This window comes from Desmodus rotundus, chromosome 1 (assembly GCF_022682495.2).
Source record: "Desmodus rotundus isolate HL8 chromosome 1, HLdesRot8A.1, whole genome shotgun sequence".
NCBI lineage: Eukaryota > Metazoa > Chordata > Mammalia > Chiroptera > Phyllostomidae > Desmodus > Desmodus rotundus.
Genome location: NC_071387.1, coordinates 160651521 through 160670422, shown reverse-complemented (window position 1 = coordinate 160670422; position 18902 = coordinate 160651521). Strand labels below are relative to the sequence as shown.

The window sequence follows — 18902 nt, the reverse complement described above, 5'->3', positions numbered from 1 at the left end:
TAACTTAAGGTGATGGCCCACTTTCGGAGGCGTGTTCTAAGGTGGCACGTACGGAAGAGTTGCTGTTCACGGTCACGAGTGACTCAGAGGAGGCTGGGTCTGGGCACACCTGAGCGGGCGGGTGGGTTGAGCGTCCAGCGGAGGGGCCAGAGTCTCTGTGGATCATCAGGCCCTACCCTACACACTGGAGGTTAAAAATACAACACTAACCACCCCTCCAAGGAAAATGTATTAAAATAAAGGAAAAAAGAAGTCAAAACTCCCAAGATGGGTATAGTTTTTACTGTTGCTCTGAAGATAGCAGGAAGTGGAGACCTGCATGGTCAGACCTGGCTCTTTCCATAATTCAGGGAGCTGATATTCCAGTGAGTAAGGGTTTATTTAGAATTAAAATTTGAGAATAAGAATATGCAAATATTCACTTCAGCAGAAACTTACTGACTTCCTCTTATGGACTGAGCCCTAAGCTAGGACCAGGGACAGCAAAGAGGAGGGCGTGACCCTCGCTCATAAGAATGCCCCCGTCCACTGGGGAAGGAGACAGACCAGAGGAAGACTCAGGGACAGCAAGCTGTGTACTGTGGCAGACGTGTGGGAGGCAAGTACAAGGGAACGTTTGCAGAAGAGGAATGTGATGGAGCCACATGGAGAACGGAGGACAGCCCTTGAAGGTGCACGTGGGGAAGGGGTGAAGAGTGAGGCTGGCTGGCAGGACTGGGGCCAGGTCTGGGGGAGCCTTTATTGCCACACTGAAAATTTATATTTGGCCTAAAAACCACAAAGAGCTGCTGAGGGAATATTTAAGTAAAGGAGTTAAAGTGATCACATTTGCAAGTGAGAAAGAACCTGTACTTTTTAAATGATGACTGGGTATAGCTAAGGACACATACAGTGTCAGTGTTTTCTCCATCAGGTACTAGCCCATTGGCTTTAGAAGGTGCGACGGTGCAGAAAGGGCTGGGAGTAGGCCAGGGACGCTCTGCAGTTTTGCCTGGAGCTGTCCAGAACAAAAGCTGCCTGTGTCCTTAGGGGCCTGAATCCTGGCTTCCCGATATATCGGGGCAAGTAACTGTACTCTCTGAGCCTCTGTTTCTTTACGTACTAAATGGAAAAAGTGTATTAGATGCAGTAAAATCAATTTATGAGTTTATGACCAGTATTTCTTTTATGAAATAGAGTATGTCTAGGAAGAATACTCCCGGTGTTTCTCCTTCACTCTCACAATACTACCAAACTCAACACTTCTGACACCAGATGTGTGGGTTTTCCAAACATCAACCAATTCGGTAACACCAGCTAGGTGTCCTACAACACAATTCTGATAGAGTCAGTTCTGATACTGTCTACCTGGAGTTAGCATCAGATCGAGTACATCAAGAGTTCAAGCCCCCATTTAAGACTCCAGTCTCAAGTCCCAGGTTGTCACCTGTATTTATAACCAGCCAGGACCCCTTCCTTGGGTTCAATAATTTGCTGGAATGGCTCATAGAACTCAGGGAAACACCTGTGTCTACCAGTGTATTATGTAATGAAGAATATGGTAAGTAGGAAGATAAAGATTATATATATATGACAAGGCCTCGAGGGTTCAAGTGCAGGAGCGTCTGTGCCCTCAGAGTTGGGGGTGTCACCCTCCTGGCATGCGGAGGTGTTCACCGTCCTGGAAGCTCTCTGAGCCCTGTGCTTTGGGGATTTTATGGAGGCTTCCTCACGTGGTATGATCGATTGTTTACTCCACTTCTGTTTTCTGACGCCAAATGATGGGGAATGGGACCGCAAGTTCCAAGCTTCTAATCAGAGCTTGGTCTTTCTGGTGACCAGCCCCCATCCTGAAGCTATTCAGGATCCCACCCAGAGTTGCCTCATTAGAACAAATGACTCTCTGATGACCCAGGAAATTCCAAGGGGGTGGGGGCTGAGACCAATATATATATATATTTTTTCTGTTATTTTATAAATACATAGGAAAAATGTATTGCACATATATAAGGATATTATTGTTTTGTGAACCTTTGGTTTCAACTACATTAATATGTGTATGCATATATATATCCATATATATCCATATTTATATATCTATATATAAGTGTGGATATGGAGATATATATAGATATATGTGTGTGTGCTAGTTTGTGATGAAATTGTATTTCTAACTCCAGAGAACATTCAGAGATTTGAAAACCAATAGACAGATAAGCTCCCTTCCAATTCTAAGCCCCTCGATTTCCTCCTTATATTGCTGGCCAGTGGGTTGCTGAAGGTTGTGCTAGAAGGATATAAGAAGCACTTAACTATTATTGTGCACATTGCACTGGGTTACTTTAGTATGTGCCTAGGTTCCCGTAGCAACCCCGCTGGATATTTATGGGGCTCGTCTGTAAAAGTGCTTTCACATTTTCTTGAATTTGGTAGCGTTCCTTCAGGCGGGGCGTGCTTTTATTCAACTTTTGTGTTGTCAATAGCGCCACCTCGTGGTAATATAGCCCTATCGCAGGTATCTTGTATTCTAGAGCACTGGAACTGAAAGTGATTTTAGAGATCAGTCCCATTTTATAAACTGTTTTTTTAAAAAAACTCGAAACTCCCATGTATTCATTTATTCCTTCATTCATTAATTTTACATGAGAGTGAATAAAACCTATGACTTTTGGATGATTTCTTGGATCATATTGAAGCTTTTCAAATACCCAGACATCACCGTTATAACAACGAGAGAGAAATTTAACAAAGAAGTCCTGATAGGTTAACGGGGAATCGCAGTCCAGCATATCTACAGCCTCTGGTGCATTGTTATTTATACGTGCATGCCAAGTCTTCAGGGCTTAGCATGGAGCCTGGCGCTTGGTAGTACTCCATAAATCTCTGGGAGTACCCGTGCATGTGGGTGATCACTGAGCGTGGGGAAGGCTGCAGTGATCTCCTTTCTGCAGGCTCCAGGGACTGGATCTGCTTTCCTCTTTCGGGAACTGCCACCTACTCCCTCCTTTGAGATTTCTTTCTCCAAGGGCAGCAGCGGCATGGGATGTGGTCTCCTCAGCCCCCTCCTTCAACAGGTTCAGAAAGAGACTATGTCCATGCTTTTTCTGCTTATTAATAGAGAGCTGACTAAATAAAATGTGGTCCTGTTTAGCGGTTAAAGGGAATGAACTCAATCCCTTGTATCAAAATAGGCAGCTCTCATAAAGAGATTGTTGAGTTAAAATGGAAAAATAACTAGATGCTAATGATGCACTCAGCACTCTTTTATATCAAAAGCACACCAATGCCACACATTCTCTACAGGGCAGCTGTAACACATGTAAAAACAAAAAGGGTCTGGAAGGACACCTGGCAAACTTGTAGGGGAGGTTAGTTACCTAGGAGGGTGGGGAGTGGGAGCTTGGACTGCAAGTGATCAAAGACAACTTTGGCTCTTTTTAAAGTGCTCCACTCATCTATACACTGTGAAACTAAAAGTTCATTTTTGAAAAGGAGTATAGTCTTCATAGGTAATTTGGAAACCACAGAAACATTTGAAGGAGAAAATTTAAAAATTGCTTCAGTGTGTATCACCCAAGGAAAACTGTAGCTGAGATGTCGATGCATGTCCTGGCCGTGGCTTCAAACATATTTGATTCGGATCCCCCTGTATTTGGTCTTACACCCGAGTTTTTCCCAGTTAACACTATATTTGGAACATGTCATAGGGAACATTTCCCTATGTCATTCGGTGTTCTTCGAACAAAACCCTTTAAATGACTAGTTTTTCTTCTGTACAAAATATATCAAATAACTCTACTATCATGGGGGGTTTAGGTGCTTTCTAATTCTTCACTGTTCACTTAACGTCCGTTCATTGAGCACTTCCTGCATTGTCAGGACCTGCGCCAGGCACACAGTTAGTGGTCTGCAGGGCAGACAAAGCCCCTCTCTCAAAGGGATTTCAGAATGGAATGCAGGGAGAAATGCGTGCAGAAGAAGTTGCTACCTTTTGTTTCTTTTAAGTTATACTGTTATCAAGGGATTGAAGTGTCTTAAGGCTTTTGGTGTTGCTAAATTGTATACCGGTAAGGCTATGCCAATTTGCATTCCCACTAACTGTCTGTTTTACCATTTCCTACAATATTTGAAACTAATTTTCTTGTACTTTGCTGTTATTATTAAATCAAACATTTCTCTCTTCTTGTCTTGCTAAAATACACATGCATTCTCAGCTTCGTTTCTTCCCGACATTGTATATTTCTCTGTGGTGCTGGGTGAGCTCCTGGCTTCTCTGTTGTCCATTCCATCGTTCACATCTCCGTTTTGCTCCAGCTGGAGCTGACTGAGTGCTGGTTCTGATACAACCAGAAGCATGGCGTTAAATAACTAGGATCTGCATGTAATTTGAGAGAATTATTGTGGAAAATTTCAAACATACCCGTAAGTAAAGAGTACAGTGAATCCTCACATACTTAAAATCAGAATCAGCAACTACCACAATTATTGCTATGTTTGCTTCATTTCACCCCCCCCTTTTTCCACTTTATATGTATTTGTTCAAACATTTTAAAATTGCAGCTATTATGTCATTTGTTTTTACAGGTGCCTTCTGAACATTTTTTATTGGATGTATTCTGCCCTTTTACGCCATTCTTAGATGTTAAAAAGTCTTTGGGTTTTTATCCTCTGCTTTTACTCCTGAGGGTGAGGCTCCACACCCTCTTTCGGATTCTGCCTTGGCCAGTGACACGGGGCACTTCTGTCACGCGGCCTGCTGTTCCTCACTAGGGCAGCCAGTGCCGTCACAGAGGAACGAGAAATGTGCATTTCGCAGGCCCGGCAGACTGGATCCTTACCACACTGTAGACATTTCGTAAGTGATGTCAAACCACACACAACTTCTCGAGACTGTTGGCTGTGATCAAAATGGAAAATTATGTAACGTGACTAAATCTACTCCCTGTTACACAGATTTAAACAGTAAGTGGTTTCTTGAAAAGGAACCCCTTGGAAAATCTAAAAAATGTGTAGAACCCATTTTCAGAAAAATGTGTGTGGGCGTGCGCATGCACACACACTATCCAACACACACAGGCCCCAGCTTACGGTGTCCTGAGGATGATTTTTGACTTTATGATGGTGGAAAGTGATACACATCGAGTGGAAACTGTACTTCAGACTTAGAACGTTGATCTTTTCCCAGGCTAGCGATATGCAGTATGATCCTCTCTTGTGACCCCCGGCAGCTGGGGCAGCTCCCAGTCAGCCAGGCCACCGAGAGGGTTGAACAGCCCATCCAGCCTACAGAGTGCTGTGTTGCCGGCGTTTTTGGATGTTGCATTTTGTGTCTTCACATCCCATCATGTCTACAAAATGCCCATCAGTATCTCTCCTGCTTCCGGGGAGAAGAAGAGGAAGGCAATTACTCTTGAGGTGAAACTCAAGATAATTGCCCAACTGAAAGCTAATTAAGGGTTCTGAGCACATTCAAGGTGGCCTGGGCTGAGTAAGCTATGATCTTTATTAAGTGTAGTCGTACTGAACGCATTTTCAGCTCCTTTGTGAGTTGAGGAGCATGTGTGTGTGTTTATCACAGGCAATCCTGCAGTTTCAGGGGGTTCCTAGACCCTCTGAAATCTATGGTACAAATCTGAGGTCAAGAATCAAGAATCAAGAATCTTCATCAATAAATCCCAGTCACAGTGGCTTTCTTGGACCCCACACTACACACATGCCATGCGCCTTGGGCAGGAGAAAAGGGGTACAGTGACGGGGTAAAGACTACCTAACCGTAAACATACGACAATGTGTGAAATACACAAGGGGCAAAATCAATGACTGTGTACTAGAATTACAAGCCCAGGGAAATACTTGGAACCTATTGGGAACCTCAGGAGGGGAAAGTGGTCTCACCTGCAAACACGCACAAAACAGAGCACCTGAAGCTGTCGAACTATATAGAAAAAAGTCTTTTTTTATGCTGGATAAATAAATTCACAAAGCTGTTTGGGGGGAGAAGAGATGACAAAACTACTTCATACCACTCTTTCTAAAGCAGGTGTTAATGGACAAGACATGTTTTAACAAGTAACTTTTCTCTCTACTGTTCTCAGCTGTTATTGAAGTGAGAAATTATGTGGCTTACCTTACCCACACTGTACACATTTAAATATTGGCTGGTTGCTAAAAGAAGAATATAGTATAATACATTCATTGGCATTTAAACTTACTTGAAAATATGGATATGCTCGATATGTCCTACACTTTTAGCCCAGCCAAGCAACCTGAGTCCTTGTTCTGTTTTTCCCCATTTATTTTATTTTTTCTATTTCTAATTAGCAACAGTGACAGAGGTTTTAGAAAACTAGACTTAAACAACCAGAAACTCCGATTCTGTGCGTAGACTACTCAGAACAGCATTTATGTCAATAGTAACTTTTACCACAAATGATCAGGCAGGCCTCTGGGCAGGACCTGCGGAGGAGCTGGCACTCCTCTGACTGCAGGATCTGAAGGGGGGACCCGGGGTCCATGACTTTCTCCTCTCGCCTGAGGGAGAAGAGCCCCCTGACACTGCAGGGTGTTTGAAAGCTTCCAGTTGTCAGAGCGGAGTGTGTTAGAGGCAGGTCTCCCGATGGCGCTCAGAGTGCCTGGCTGAAGTTCAGAGGGCTGTGTGCGTGTGAGTGGCTCCCTCATTTCTGAAGATGCCCACCACATATTGGAGGCTGAGGTGACAGTCTGCATGAGGTGGCAACTGTGTGTGTCCATATTTGGAAATATTGATTATCTATCACTCATGGGTCCCTTCAAATGTGTCACTTTAAAAACGATTTTCCCCATGAGACAATTTATGTTAAAAACAATCAATTCTGAAATGTGTCAAGGCTTTGCTCTAGAACCCCTGTGGTGACATTACCGTGACAAAAATGTTCCATATCTACTTTACTTCTGTCTGTCCCTACACTCACAAACATAACCGCGCTTTACCAAATAACAAGGGCAGGGCCGGTGCGGGAACTGAGCATGCGCAGTACAACCTGCCGAGACCATCTCCTAACTGCGGGGTCGTAGAAAACGTGAGTTAATGCCTGAATGATCTGTTTGAACAGATTTTCTAGGTTAAAATAAAGATTGTATTAGTAGGTGTTAGTGAAAATTTTACGGTAATTTATGATACTGGTGTCTGTTCCTGACTTTGAGCGAGGCCAGTACAGAAACGTCGGGTGCTCTGAAACCTTGCGGTGGACTCCAGGATCGCTGTCCGCAGCACGGCCCCTGCGACCGAATCCTGACCCCACTTCCCCGCAAGGAAACACAGGAACTTCGTATGCACGAGGTGCACATTCATGTCTGCACGTCTGTTAAATCGGAGCAGTGTCCTCAGCTCTACCAGAAAATAACAGGAAAAATTCCCACATATTTGAGGTGTTGTATATTTCCTTAATAGACTTTAAACTTTTTTTCAGAACATCACCGACAGGAGTGTTTCAATATTTCTATATAAACACTGAGAAAATTTATTAATCGTATTATACTACCCACCTTCCCTTCGGAAGGCACAAACAAAAACTCTTATCCTATACCCAGCATTAATTTATACCTTAACTGGCCCAGGAGCCACCTGTGGAAAGAAAGGCGGGGTGCAGCTCTGCCGCGGGGCGGGTCTCCGGCAGGAGTCCCGTTTAGAGGGCACACTGCGGGTCTGATCTCAGCTGTGCCAGTTACTCTGGGCAAATTAAACAGAACTCAAGGACCACCGTTTTTGGACTTCTTATAGGATGAGGTGGCTGGGTGAGATCGGTCGTAGTGTGCTGAGTGTCCCTCCTCCCTGACCCCGCCCCCGTCCCCTCCGTGGGGAAGGCGAGGAGATGACTCCGAAAGGATGGCCTGAGAACCAAAAGACCGATTTCTTTTGAAATACGCTCTAAGACTGGGAGAATTCGTAATCGAACGGATGCCTTAGGGACTTCTGATGCTCCCCCAATTTGGGAGCCACTGGGCTGAGTGATCTCGGACTCTTTCTGCCCTATCAGTTTCTGATTTGTTTGGGCTTTGCTAGGCAAATATGAGAGGCAACAAGTTAAAGAACTACGCATTCACAATTTTTTGAAAAGTTTAAATTTGAAAATAATTGAAGACTCACACGAAGTTGCAAAAATAGTATAGTAGCTGTATAACCTTCTCCCAGCTTTCCCAAAGACGTTGATCTTTGACAACCAGCGTACAGTCACAAAACCAGGAGATTGACATTGGTACAACACTATTAACTAAACTGCAGACCTCGCTTGTATTTCACCAGCGTTTGTACGCACTCTTTTGGTGTACGGTACTACTCAGTTCCATCACAAGTGTTGACTGGTGTGTACACCGCCACAATCTGCACTCAGAACTCTGTCATCATAAAGAAACTCCCTCCTGCTACTCTTGTATAGTTTGACTCCATCCCCATCCTCAATCCCTGGCAACCAGTGATCTGGTCTCTATTACGGTATCTTTATCATTTTAAGGTTTTATTTAAATGAAATAATACAGGATGCATGTAATCTTTTCAGATTGGCTTTTTGTATTCAGCATAGTAGCACTGAGGTTGATAGAAGTTGCTACATGTAACAAGTGTCTTTTTTGACTGAGTAGTGTTTCATTTATGGATGTGCCACCGTTATCATTTCTTAGCTACCCCAAATAAAGCTGCCATGAACATGCTCGTACAGGATTTTGTGGGGGCAGGTATTTCATTTCTGTATGGTAACCACACGGGAGTACAATTACTGGATCACACGTTGAACTTCATAGGAAACTGTCATACTTTTCCAGAGTGACTTTGCTACGTTGTATTTCCACAATGGGTGAGACCCAGTTGTTCCAGTCTCTCCGGTAGGTGGCATTGTCGATATTTTTAAGTCTAGCTATTCTGATGGGTGTATAGTTATACTTCCTTATGACTTTGTCTTTCCCTAACGTTGTTGATCTTTTCATGTGCTTGTCACTTCTTTGGTGAAATATCTGTTCATTTGCCCATTTTGTAACAGGATTATTTGTTTTCCTACTTTTAAGAGTAGAATTCTTTATATAGTTTGTTTTTTGAATGTGCTTTTGGTGTAATGCCTAAGAACCTTGCACCTAACCCCATGAAGTCCAGATGTTCTGTTTTTTTCCTACAAGTTCTATAGCTTTATATTTTACATTCATATATATAATACATTTAATTTTTGCATAAGCTCTGAGATTTTGAGGTCTACTTTTTTGCAAGTCCAAGTCCACATTATTTATTGAAAAGATTACCTTCTTCCATTGAATTGCTTTTGTACTGCCAACAAAACTCAGTTGGTCATACTTGTGTGTCTATGAAATCTCTTACTAATCTCTCTCCCTTCTCTAATACCACACCCTCTGGATTACTGTAGCTGCAAATTCTTAAACCAAGGTTTTAAAGATGATTCCTCCATCTTTATTCTTCATTTTCAATATTGTTTTGGTTATGCTAGTAACTTTGCCTTTTCATACTAATTTTAAATTAGCATTTGTATTTCTACCAAAAAAAGCTGCTGGGATTTTGCTTAAATTTTGCACCCAAGGCAAGTGAGCACCTCATTCTTCTCACCTTGCAGCAGGCTGCCTCCAGTGGGGCACAGCACAGTGCCAGCACCCTTTTTGCTGGGTGGGTCCAAGGTGGGCGTGGGTCCACACCCAGGTCACAGGTGGCGGGTGAGGCAGGGTTGGGGCAGGAGGAAAGCACGAGGTAGAAGGAATCAAGGTCAGCTTCAAGCACATTGGGTGGTGTCTACAGTGGAATGGTGGGCCAGTGCCTGTCATTTAGCCATAGGGCCCGCATTGTGGGTGTACCCGGGAGACAAGTATGAACCATTGTTGCAGGGTGTCTTACTTCCTTCTAGGCGTGTTTCTTTACAGGTTTGACTGAGGTCTCAAGCCTGCAGAGAACTTTGCAGGCTGCAGGCAGGCAGCAGATGTTGCCTTGCCCTCTCCACCTGGCAGGGAACACCTCCTCTCAAGCAGCACCTGTGAGCTCACCGGCATTGCCCACACTTGACCCCATGTGTGGCCCTCCCAGGCCTTTTCTGGTGCAGGCCAGGTGAGCAAAGCCTGGGATCTTCAGGGCTGGGCCAGGTACACCAATCCAGAAGCATCTGGTCAGACTTTGGAAATGAATACTGCGTGCAACACACGAGGAAGTGCTGGGATGGAAACCAAATACAGCCAATCCAATTACCCTTCTTAAAAGTATCAAATTTGCCCCAGCTGGTGTAGCTCAGTGGCTTGAGCGTGGGCCTGCGAATCAAAGGGTTGCCAGTTCCGTCCTCAATTGGGGAACATGCCTGGGTTGCAGGCCAGGTTCCCAGTAGGGGGCATGTGAGAGGCAACCACCCACTGATGTTTCTCTCCCAGTCTTTCTCCCACCCTTCCCCTCTCTAAAAATAAGATCTTTAAAAAAAAGTATCAAATTAACATGGTGTTTATGTATTTACACAACACTGTCAACAAGCAGCCTCTCTTCCCCCTTGTGGACAAATAACCGCACAATCATTTCTGACACTTGTTTAAGGGAGGGAGTGGCAGGTCCAGCACCACCTGAAGCTGGATGAGGAATGCAGGTTTGAGCAAAGGAGAGGTGAGATAGTGTCACCTTTGAGAACTCATCTTGATCTTATGGGAAATCATTTTCCCCAGGCCGGGAATATAATCTAACCTAACGCTAGGCTTTGCTCAGAGAGCAAAATAACCCATACTTATTGCTACCAACAGCAGTTTCTCAAATCAGACTTCAGGCTAATTAGCCTCATTCCAGATGAGATTTTTTTTTCCTATGAGAATTTTGAAACAACTTGTGGACAGTGAACCCCCATGTACCCAACACCAGCGTGGGTACAACTGTCAAAACACAACCCACCTTGACCACTACCACTCCATCACTTCCCTTACATTGTTCAAGTCAAAACTATCAGTCACTGACAGGCTCAGAACACAGAACAATGGATCTTTGCATGCCTGGTCTTCCCTTAAAGAAGTTTCTCCTTTTTTGTCTTAATTTGTCTGGCATGCACTCCTGTTCAATCATCCAATGCTTAAATTTTGTCACAATCGCAGAACCTACAACACAGATACTGACCTACATATTTGAAAAGCCCAGAGCAGGGAGCAACTTGAGTTTAGTATTTATCACACTGGATCCCAGGAGGATGTATTCAAGGTTCCCGAGGTGATTCCCACTAGTCCAATGAACTTTTTTAAAGCCCTCTGTAGAGGGGGTGGGGAAACTTTGTAATAACTCATTTACTCTAGAGAATTCTGAATTAACTGTTTCCCCAATCTCTAAAATTGGTAAATCACACATTATGAAAGTAAGACACACACACATTCGAGGCATATGAAAATTTATTACTGTGTTTTCACCATCAAAACTTATGATCTCGGCCTCTCCTTCTTGCCTTTGTATAAGGCCAAAAGAGAGACATTGGCTACTTTGACAACCTTAAAGCGAACTCCAGGAATGTCACCAACAGCATGACCTTTGCGACCAAATCCAGCAACCAGAACTTCATCATTTTCCTGGAATAAAACAACAGTTTATTCTGGTGTCAGTGGCAATCACTAAAAATACTCATTAAACAAACAAACAAGGGGGAAACCACTCCAGGAACAGAAGCTGCAACAGACCGAAACACATACCTCAATAAAATTCAAACACCCATCGTTGGGGACGAAGGCTGTGATTTTCTTGCCATTCTTGATCAGCTGGACCCTGACACACTTCCTGATGGCGGAGTTTGGCTGTTTGGCCTCAACGCCTCTGAAATGTAAACAGCACATGAGTGAGTGGGTCTTTTGAAAAGGGATACATTTCAGTTCATTAAGCATGAAACTTATTAGAAACTGTTCTGTTCTACCTTTTGTATCTACGCCTAAATCGCTCAACTCCCATGATTTCAACCAAGTTTCTCCTGCCTGATGTCATCGGCACAATGGAAGAAAACTGCTGGCCCTTTTATAGTTGTAAAATATAAAACAAAAACTAGAAATTCTGGATTTTAATACCGACTGCCACTAAATATGATGGGACCACACGAAATTACCATTTTGTGAAGTCCAAAACAGGTGATTACTGCAAATTCACGTGGCTCAACCTTAGCTGCAAACCTCAGTAAGGGAACTTCTCTTTGCCTTCCTCTTCTCGCGTAGAAAGATGTGATTAGTTGCAAACTAAAAAGTTCATGGGGGAACAGTTCCTACACTTAACACAAAGATTTGTCCCTTCAGTATTACCATCTCTCCTCCAACCCCACCTCAATTCCTTCGAAGCTAATGTGAAAAGATTAAAAACTTTGGTAACCTAACCTCTGCTGAGCCCTCAGGTTACCGACTTTCCAACCAATACACTGTCACTAAAACAAAGACCTAGAATTCACAGCACAACTGCCTTATATGCATTTGTCTGAGTTACCACAGTGAAATAAACCCGAAGGAAGACGCAGTGAACTCTTACTTACACTTTTTCCAGCACAATTCCCTTTGCATGGGAAGCGCCTCCAAAAGGGTTGGCCTTCAGGGCTGTGCCCAAATGGGCTTTCTTGTATTGCTTATCATGCCACTTCTGATCTCGACGGTGGCTCCGGAGCTTCCTGGCAGTACGAAGACCGCGACACTTGCCTAAAAGCGAAAATCACCATAGTCTCTCCGCAAAAGCACTCCAGTGATATTTTACATCTTCTAAGACACTAACCTCACCCGCTACGAGCCAGTAAGCTCTTGTGTTACGTTTTTGTACACGGTTCAAACCTCAAAGTTTCCTTCGAACCACCTAAAAGGTGGGTACAAGCGCCGCAGTGAGTGCATGTTCCCAGAGGCTCCGCCCGTGCTCAGCACCAGCGTGGGCCACCCCACTTCCCTCAGTTACGAGAGGTCCGCGGCCTAGACTGCACGCGCCGCTTCGGCTTCTGACCATGTGCTTGCGAGAGCGGCGCTTCCTCGGTCCTCCCTCACCAACACTCCCCGTGGCGTCCTCCCCTCTGCTCTGCACTTATCCGCCGGCTCGCCCCCGAGCCCCCAACGTTTGTGATCACATCAACCCCAGCCGGCACCACTCACCCATCCTGCCGGGGCCACGGGCCTGAGCGAAAGAGAGAGGTAGGCCGGGAAGGAGACACAAGCCACCGCGAGCAAGCCCCGCCCAGTCAAGGACCCATGCGGCTGTCTGCGCAGCTCCTGGTCCGAGGCTGGGGCCTCTCAGTTGGGAAAAAATAAAAAACAACCCAAATTTGCACCACTTCCCAGGATCTGCGCCTTATTTAATTTATGTGAAATTCAGGGATACCTAATTTGCATTGTTGTTCATTTCTTTTTATGTGAATGCCGGCAACGGAAGGAAGGTGGACTACTAATCCCAGAACTCTGCACGCGACAGGCGCACGGCACGGCGCAGGCGCTCTCGGCAAACCCATAGGGGCGGGGCTAAGTGAAGCTAGGGACGAGGAAGGGGGGGCGCTCTTTCCGATTGGGGTACCTGAGTCCAGTGGGCCTTACGCTGATAGTTTGGAAAATTAGACTTCTGGGCTTTAACGGCTGCTGAGAAGCAGCATGTACTAATTAAAATCACAAGCTTTGGAGGTAGACCAGTCCCTAAACCCCAAAGCTGTCATTTACTGGTTGTTCGACCTTGGGCAATTAGTTTAACTCTTTAAACCTCATTTTCTTTTGTAGAATAAGTGTTATCTGGAATTTTGGTATACCCCTCAACTGTTTTTTAAATTGCCCTCTCTGTACCAGGCAGTGTTCTAGGCAGTGGGGATACATCAGCCAACGAGAGTGAAGCTTTCTCCTGTTACAAAGTTATATTGTAGGTGTGAGAAGGCAGAATATATGTATGAATATTTTAAAATAAAAGGTATTTTTACATGCTAAGTGCTATAGAAAAGATACAATTGGTTAGGTGATACTAACTTGTGGATGATGGTGGCTGCTCTGGGTAGGGTGGTTTAACACAACATCAAATGCAGACATTACATTTGAGCTGAGGGCCTGAAGACTAGAGTCATTCTGACACACACACGGGTTAGAGCCTTCCAGGAAGAGGGGTTCTCAATAAGTAGAATGCGCTGGGGCTTTTCAAGAGCTGAAGGACGAGGGAAGGGGAGCGCAGAGAATGAGTAGTGTGGGACTTGATGAAGTCTGAGAGGTACACGGGGTCAGGTGGAACCTGGAGACCAAGGTGAAGTCTGTTTACTCTTCCTGGGACTGAATGTAGGTGGAAAGTTTTGAGCGGGGGAGTAACATGATAGGGTTTATGTTTTTATAAAAATTAGTCTGGCTGTTGTGAGAAGAAAAAGACTATAAGAGACGAATCTGTTAGGCCAATTGAAAGATGATGATGGCTTGAACTCTCAGTGGAAGTGGTAAAAAAGTGGTTGGATTAGGTATATTGTCAGGGAGTAGAACTAACGGGATTTGCTAAGGACTGTAAGAGATAGGAGTTAATTAGGATTTTCATCCTGAGTAGTTGGGTGACATGCTATTAACTGAGTGTGAAATAGTGAGAGAGGAGCAGATTTAGAAGCGGAAATTAAGAGTTCTGTTATGTATGCATTAAGTTGGAGATACCTGTTGGACATTCAGGTAGGGGTGTGAAGTGGGCAGGTGGATATATGCATATGGAGTTCCAGGGAGTCATCAGTGAACAGGTAGCACTGAAAGCCAGGGCTGTGAGTGAGATAACTTAGGGGATGATTGTAGGTAGAGAGGAGAAAGATTGGAGGCCTGAGCCCTGGATGCACCAATACAGTGATACAGAAGAGAAGCAGGTGAAGCAAAATAGACTCAGAAGGAGTGGCCAGTGCTGTACTTTAGCCAAAGCCAAGTGAAGGAGGGTAATGAGGATTGAGAGTTGTCTTTGGATTTGGCAATGGGGAGATTATTGGGGGGTTTGTCAGGGGGCGATTCTATTGAGTGGTGAAAATGTAAGCCTGGCTGGATTGGAGTCAATACATTATGAAAGAGAAGGAAGTATAGACAGCAACTATGGAGAATTTTTGCAAGGAATTTTACTATCATGTGCAATGGAAAGGGACTATATCTGGAGAGAGATGTGGAGTCAGAATGGGTTTGTTTAAGATGGCAGATTTTATGACATTTTTGTATACTGATGGGATTGTTCCAGGAGAGAAGAAGAAATGGATAATTCATTGGAGAAAGAGGGTAATAGCAGAAGCAAGTCCTTGAGTAGACTAGAAGGGAGCCAAAGTAGAGGAGCTGACCTCAGGGGTAATGCCGATGTATCTATAGTGATAGAGAAGGCAGAGTATAGGGGTATAACTGCAAGTAAATTGGAAGATTTGTTGATGAAATGATGTGGAACTTCTCTTTTGAGTAAAGTTATCAATGAAGAGAAAGAGTATGGAGAAGAAGTTTGAAGAGAAATGTTAGCATGTGAAACCATCATCTAGAATAACAATGGCTAGCATTAAATAATACTTTGCAACACATACTATTTTAGGTTCCTTACATTTATTAACTCATTTAATTCTCACAATACTAAAAAATAAGTACTTTCAGTACCCCTGTTTTCAGGAGGGATAGTGACTTAGTCTACTTGGGCTACTGTGACAAATTGCCATAGACTGGTGGCTTATAAACAACAGAAATTTATCTCCCACATTTCTGGACACTGGGAAATCCGAGATGAAGGTGTTGGGTGATTCATTCAGTGTCTGGTGAGAATCCTTCCTGGTTCATAGATGATTCTCTTTTTGCCATAACCTCAAATAACAGAAAGGCCAAGGCAGCTCTCTGGGGTCTCTTTTATTTATTTTTGTTTCTTTTTTGAATTTTTATTGAGATATAATTGACACACTGAGGTATCTTTACAAGGGCACTAATCCCATTTATGAGGGCTGGCGACCCAGTCACTTCCCAATGGATTTACCTGCTAATCCCATCATATTAGTGATTAGGTTTCAGCCTGTTTGGCCTCTAATCTGGAAGTGTGGGAAGATAAATTGACACAAGGATGAAGGATTGTGAAACAGTCCTGGGGGCCCATTTGAAACTAGTTTTGAACTTACATCAATCAGTGTGGTTTTGTATCTTCTTCAGGTTCATTTAGTGTAGTGACGGTGTAGGTGTAGACAGTTGGGTTTTAACAGGGATTGGGGTAGGATCCAGTCAGATGAATGTGTTGGAGAAAGGGCAAGGCAGTTCAGAGTCATTGCAAGGAAAGGCTTCTAATTACCCATGAGACTGAAACTGGCGGAATAAAAAACCAGGAATAGCCAGAACACTCTGAAGGCCTGGCCCTAGAAGACCTTGGAAATTTCTATGAAGCTAAGTAAGATACTGCAGTATCAGCACAGAAATAGTTCAAGTGAGCAATGACTAGTTCAGAGAATCCAACAAGAGACTCAAATTACCATAAAGCATAACTAAATGACAATTAGAAGTTGGATCAATGTATTGAGGGAGGACCGTCAGACAGATGGAGCTGCACAAAAAGTGGTTGTACAATTAAATTGGATCACCATCTTAGGCTAAAAACAAAAATGAACTCCAGGTGGACTGAGGGCCTAAGTGCCAACAACAGAATTTTGAATTCTTAACAGATAATAAGGTTAATATCTTCTTGAACTTAGGAAAGGAAATATCTCTAAACAAAGAGAAAAGAATGAATTCAACCATATTAAATACCCCTGTTCAATAAAAACACCTGAAAGAAAGTAAAGAGAGTTAAAAACTGCGCGATATTCACAAGAAGTGTTCGTGTGAGGTTGGGATGAGTTTTTTTCCTTGGAGCTTTAGTGAACCATCAGTGCGTGGTGTTTCTTTGAGGGAGGATAACTAGCCATAGCCTAAATCTCTTTAGTAATTACAGAACCATTCATAGAACTGGGATTTCTTCTTGGGTCAGATCTGGTAAAGTCGTTTATCTAGGAGTTTGTCAATTTCATCTAAGTTTTCGAAATTGTTTAATACATTCTGATGGGACCTTCTGTGATAGGACATTCTGTTATGCATGAAGATATGTATATTTGTATATATTTGTTGTTGGAAGGTCTTTAATTATGAATTCCATTTATTTAGTAAATGAAGTACTATACAGGTTATTAATTTATTTTTGAGTGAACTTTGGTAATGTGTGCCTTTTGAGGAATTTGTCTCTTTAACTCATCAAATTTATGCACATAAATTTGTCTGTAATATTTCTTTATAATCTTTTTAATTGTAGAAATATAGTAATGTCTCATATCCCATTCCTGATATTGGCAAACTGTGTCTTCTTTTTTTCCCTTGGTCAGCTAGAAGTTTATTAATCTAGGTATGGTTTTTCAGCTCTTCCTTTTTGCCTTCTGGGGACCCAGCCTGCCCACTGAGCACGCTTCCCTGCTTCTCCTGGGGCAGGATTCTCTTCTCTGCTGAGGGTCCAGTGCTGCCAGAACAGGCTTCTCTGTCTGTCTTCCTGGGAAAGGGCTTAAGTCACAATACATTTTGTCCCTGCACTAAACTTTGCCCTCCACCCTGGCCTTTCACAGTAATAAAGGTGATATTTGGGCCTCCACTTGTCTTACCCCTAGTTTTATTTCTGTTGGTTTAGCAATCAGGTGGGGCAGTAGGGTATTATTATTTGATTTCTCTCAGAGACTCCCCACCCCCAACTAAGAAGAAAACTGGGTCTGTTTACATTAGATCGGTTGATAGGGGGACTTAGGTTAAGGGTGGTGCAGATTCTTTGTAAGTGTATACTGTAGAAGTTAGCTTTTTAGAAAGAACAGCCAGAGGTTTTAATAATGTTGACAATTGATTTTGGAGCATTTTAGAATAGTTAGAAATGACTCCTACTGCTCTAGCTATAAAAATTGAGGCATTAGTTGCTATGGAAATGTGACAAGTTAAAAGAACAGCTTTAAGTGAGGAAGAAGCAGCATTGCAGTAAAACCGATGATTACATGCTCTGTATAACTACCACTGATGAACGTTGAGGGCTCCATTTTACCTGATTAAATTATTAAGCATAATTTTTCCTCTATCCAAAATGAATGGGGTCTCTTATACTCTCACTCTAGCTACTTTTTGGTACAGTGATTATTTCTTCTCATATCTATTCCAAGGGGGAACTAAAGAAATATGGATGCAGTGCTATATAATCTTACTAATATTCAGGCCTTATCTTCCAAGTCTTGTCATCATAATTAAACCTCTGTGTAGGATCTAGGGGGAGTTAACAACGCTGTTCTTTGATGCCCTTTGTTGCCCTTTGATGCACTTCCTGGAAAGGAGTTATCATTTTAATATACATATTAAGTTATTCTCTAGGTCTTCGCTAACTTGGCTGAGATCCAAACGAAAGAATGTAGTCCTATTTCAGCAGGGGCCATTGAGTTATAAGAAATGAAAGATAATTTTTCTCATTAGGAAAACAAAGATACTTTTATTCAGTCAATGGGATATTAAGTTTTAGAATCTCATTCCCTGGAGAGGTTTAAGACTCTGGTAGACAGTACAGTAGACAGCAAGGTCCTGTCTGTTAATGTGGGGACCCTGCAGCTGCCTGGTGAGAACATTTTTGTGAGTGGTGGCTGGGTTTTCCTCCCTGGGATACAGGTTTGTTAGGTTCTCCCCGACCCTCAAACCTCCCTTCCTGGTCCATGCTTCTATTATTACACTAAGTTGGTTATTTAGAAATTCCTTCCAATAAAGGTTCTTTTGCAAATGTATTTCCAGCTGTGTTAAGAACAAAAGGTGAGCTACTGGAAGGGCACTGTGGTAACTCACAGACCCCAGTACCGAGAGATGCCCACCGACCTCATAAAGTGCAGGTCAGTGGTTTGCTACATGAACCGCCCGAAAGGTGTTCACAGTAGCAATTGCATGTGTTGTCACTTCTGCACGTCACTGGGCTGGGAGCTGCTCCGGGGCAAGGATGGGGCCTTTTTCACGTTGTG

General features: G+C 43.3%; 1 protein-coding gene across 1 annotated transcript; it reads right to left on the bottom strand.

Annotated features, from left to right (window-relative positions):
- Positions 1–11334: 11334 nt before the first annotated feature.
- Positions 11335–13208, bottom strand: RPS23 (ribosomal protein S23). The gene is made up of 4 exons (XM_024563567.2): positions 13063–13208; positions 12465–12624; positions 11647–11767; positions 11335–11526 (listed from the first exon to the last, which is right to left on the bottom strand). Exons 1-4 carry the CDS (start codon positions 13064–13066, stop codon positions 11380–11382), a joined length of 432 nt encoding a protein of 143 aa, XP_024419335.1. The 5' UTR covers positions 13067–13208; the 3' UTR covers positions 11335–11379.
- Between the last annotated feature and the right edge of the window lie 5694 nt (positions 13209–18902).

Excerpts from the sequence above, each read along its gene's own strand:
- RPS23 (XM_024563567.2), bottom strand. Across the intron at positions 11,768-12,464 it reads GGAATTGTGCTGGAAAAAGT|AGGCGTTGAGGCCAAACAGC; the intron begins GTAAGTAAGAGT and ends TTTACATTTCAG. Across the intron at positions 11,527-11,646 it reads GGTGTTTGAATTTTATTGAG|GAAAATGATGAAGTTCTGGT; the intron begins GTATGTGTTTCG and ends GTTTTATTCCAG.